This window comes from Amblyraja radiata, chromosome 25, assembly GCF_010909765.2.
Source record: "Amblyraja radiata isolate CabotCenter1 chromosome 25, sAmbRad1.1.pri, whole genome shotgun sequence".
NCBI classification, from domain to species: Eukaryota; Metazoa; Chordata; class Chondrichthyes; order Rajiformes; family Rajidae; genus Amblyraja; species Amblyraja radiata.
Window position 1 is genome coordinate 26,358,745 of NC_045980.1, and position 3,955 is coordinate 26,362,699.

General features: G+C 41.9%; 1 protein-coding gene across 1 annotated transcript; it reads left to right on the forward strand.

Annotated features, from left to right (window-relative positions):
* Positions 1–245: 245 nt before the first annotated feature.
* Positions 246–2,672, forward strand: LOC116987485 (immunoglobulin lambda-1 light chain-like). The gene is made up of 3 exons (XM_033043549.1): positions 246–363; positions 489–833; positions 2,259–2,672. The coding sequence occupies exons 1-3, from the start codon at positions 315–317 to the stop codon at positions 2,579–2,581; spliced, it is 717 nt and encodes a 238-aa protein (XP_032899440.1). The 5' UTR covers positions 246–314; the 3' UTR covers positions 2,582–2,672.
* The last annotated feature ends 1,283 nt before the right edge of the window (positions 2,673–3,955 follow it).

The following is a 3,955-nucleotide window of genomic DNA, read 5'->3' on the forward strand; positions in this document are numbered from 1 at the left end:
GAATAAATCAACACCTCCTTTTAAACGAAACAAAGTCTCTTATGTGCTTGAGTCTATATTAAATCGTCCCGAAGTACAAATGTACCGAGATAAATTGTACCGAAATATTCGACACCAAATCTTTATTTACTTTGGAAATAATTTGACACAGGAAGAATCTGGCAACTTCTGATTGGCGCAACACGCATTCTGATTTGGCTGTTGAAGGATAGATAAGGAACTCGCGGTGACGCCTTGTCACACGGTTCATAAGCGACCCGGAGAGAAACACTGAGGAGCCACTTCACCTGGCGTTCTCCGCTCAATTCATTACAATGTCTTGCTGGATCTCTCTTGTCTATGCGTTAGCGTTTTCCGCAGCTTGTGAGTATTTACTTCAACCGACATGATATTTAATCTCAAGTACGATTAAACCTTTCTATCCGTGATAATTCTACTGTTTATCTGATATTAGTTAATATTCTACTTTTATCTGGTTTGTTTTCCAGATATAAATGCGCAATTTGCAGTAAATCAGCCGTCTTCAAAATCCACATCTCTGGGACAGAACGTGGAAATACCCTGTACCCTGTCTGGCGGCAGTTTAGGTAACAGTGACGTTTCTTGGTACCAGCAGATTCCAGGAGCGGTTCCGCGATATTTGTTCTACTATTACTCGGGCAGCAGCATTTCCAGAGGCTCGGGAGTTTCTGAGCGTTTCTCCGGATCAGTGTCAGGCAACACTGCAACATTGACAATTTCGAACGTGCAGTCGGGAGACGCTGCTGACTACTACTGTGCTGTGTGGAAAAGTGCTTTCATCTTCGGCAAAGGAACGAGGCTGGGTATTGGCAGTAAGTGAAATAACTTCTATCTTTGCGTAGACACAAAAAGCTGGAGTAACGCAGCGAGACAGGCAGCATCTCTGGAGAGAATGAATGGGTTGTCGGAAAGGACGGCAGATGTTGGTTTAAACCGAAGTTAGGCACAACAAGCTGAATAGGCAGCATCTCTGTAGGGAATGAATGGGTCTGCAGTTCTTTCCTGCATATTCGGTCTTATGGGTTAATGATATAGCAGTGAAAAATAATTGGTTTTCTGTCGCTAATCGATGGTTCAAAGGAAAAGCTTTTAACGCTATTATCTATGTTCAGCGTTCGACTAAAGTCGAGTTTCCTTTGGCAAATTATTAGACGTAGCTTTATCAAACGGCTTGATGCTATGACTGCTGTTTGTATTTTTTACACTAAATAGCTAAAATAAAAGGTAATTAAAGCCGATATGTTTTAAATTTTCGGCCACGATCGAGTCTTTTTTGACAAATTAGTTGACAACAGCAATGAAAGGACGAAACGGCTGTCCAGCTGCTTTTTTTAATTCTTAATTACTTTGCTGACGGCAAGTTGACAATTATCAAACCTGGATAAGAATTAGACCGAACGTAAGGGAACGGTAAATAACTTTGAGGGGGACAAGGAACTGCAGGTGCTGTTTACAAAAAAAGACACAAAGCTCTGGGGTGACTCAGCGGGTAGGACAGCATCTCTGGTGAACATGGATAGGTAGTTTCGGTTCGGGTCCCTTCTTCAAATCAGTTTTGTTCCGTGTGACATCTTATAACGCATTTTGCTGTTGTGCCATTAAGCGAAAGGAATAATATTCGCTATTCAACTTCAGAAATCTGAGCTGAATTATTACTTCAAAGAGAAGAGACGGGTCGAGAAAAACAAACATATCCGTTTCAGCATTAATGTAAATCATATCAATGACTATTTACAATGCGAGAAACGGTAATTTAACGTGACTGCAAATCTAGTCTGTTCATTGATGGTTAAAACGGCAAAATATTCTTGTCACTAAAATCCAACCATTAGTAACATTTCGGTATCTGGTCTTAACAAATGACCAGATGAATTAAGGTAAGGTATTTAAACAAAACTAAAGTTTTAAGCGAGTTTAGTGGAACTTTGACAGCAATGAAAACCCGCAACTGGCTGTCAGGTAAAACACTGTTTTGTTTTTTTATTGTAGTTGGAGACAACGAAAATAATACACTGGTGATCAATTCAAAACACTTCCGAAATAGTATATTTTACGCAGCTGCAACATAGACATACCTTGACATATTCTGTCCCATTGCCATAAATAGCAGTTATTTTTTGGAGATCTCACTTGGAACGAATGAATCCATGCTATACCAACTATATTTTTAACAAAGATAATGTTTTAACCGAAGCAGTTCTGCCAGCCCTACTAATCTGTGACTTTATTTTAAATAGATCCTCAGCCCCCCGCGGTGTCCGTGCTTGGACCTTCAGCGCAAGAATTGACGGGAAAGGGAACGGCCACCCTGGTGTGTTTGGTGAACGGGTTTAATCCGGGCGCTGTGGAAATTGACTGGACCGTGGACGGCAGTGCGAGAAGTGATGGCGTTGAAACCAGCCGGATCCAACAGGAGGCGGACAACACGTTCAGTGCGAGCAGTTACCTGACTCTGCCAGCCACAGTGTGGAACTCACATGAGCTTTACTCCTGTGTGGTTAAACACGAGACTCAGGCTAACCCGCTGCAGGGAAACATCGCCAGGTCCAGCTGTCTGTAAAACTTCTAGATTCCAACTAATCAAATTGACAAATATTGTTGCTCCGTCTTTCATTTGTCAAAAATTGATATAAAAATATTATCTGTTATCGACTAGCATTTACGGTAAAATTGTCCTTTGTCTCGCTGTTTGCAAACGTCATTCAATTGATGCAACTCGTTGTGAATTGAAATTCCAATGTTATTCAATCTGTTAAATGCATTCCCAAATATTCATTAAAAGACAGTGGTCTAAAGATTACATTCATGTTTGTTTTGTTTACCCACGTGACTAACATTTTCAAATACAACTCTCGACTAAAATCAATAATTCAATCTTAAGAGCAATACATGTGCTGGATTTTTATTTCTGATCAGAGAAAATCAAATGTATTTAATCAACCTTCATTATTTTACCTTATGGAAGAACCGGTTATAAATGTTGCCGAACGTTACGTTATAAACTGGTGTGATGATAAATTGGTTCATAGAGCCGCGCGCGCGCACACGCACACACACGAACAAATTGACGCGCTCATGTAGAAACGTATTCGAGGACAGACAGTAATCGTTATATGTGACCTTGCTAATACTATTCATTGAGCAATTCCAACCTATTTCATCTGTGAATTAACTGGGTGTGGCTGGTGGTGAGTGAGAGTAATATAGAAACATAGAAAATAGGTGCAGGAGTAGGCTATTCGGCCCTTTGAGCCTGCACCGCCATTCAATATGATCATGGATGATCATCCAACTCAGTATCCCATAAGGCCTTCTCTCCATACCCCCTGATCCCTTTAGCCACAAGGGCCACATCTAACTCCCTCTTAAATATAGCCAATGAACTGGCCTCATTGTCTGGCAGAATATGGTATTTCTGCCTTTATATAGGGCGCTAGCACACATGGAGTATCACATATAGTTTTACTTTCCTCGCCTAATAGTGGTACTGAAGTTCTTGGTTGGTTCCTGCTGAGCTGATTAGCGGGATAAGTGCACGCAGCGAGGAACGACTGAGAAGTGTAGCCTACCTTCTCATCCACTCCCTACACAGTGGGGGGGGGGGGGCAATTTTACAGAGGTCAATTAACCTAGGAACCCGCAATCTTTGCGATGTGGGAGGCAAACCACGGCACCACATGGGAAACGTGTAAACTCCTCACAGACAGCATCCGAGCTCAGGATCGAACCCTGGTCTCTGGCGCTGTCGAGGCAGCTGCTCTACCATGTGCGCCACTGTGCCGCCCCACAATATATAATATATCAGCCATTGTAATATATAAATCTCGTAGTGGTCTTGGCAGGAAAGGTGCAGACGTCATTTCTCCTGATTGATGAGTGCAAACTATAATTTGCAGTATCCACAAAGCGCAGAACACAGTACAGCAAAGCACAC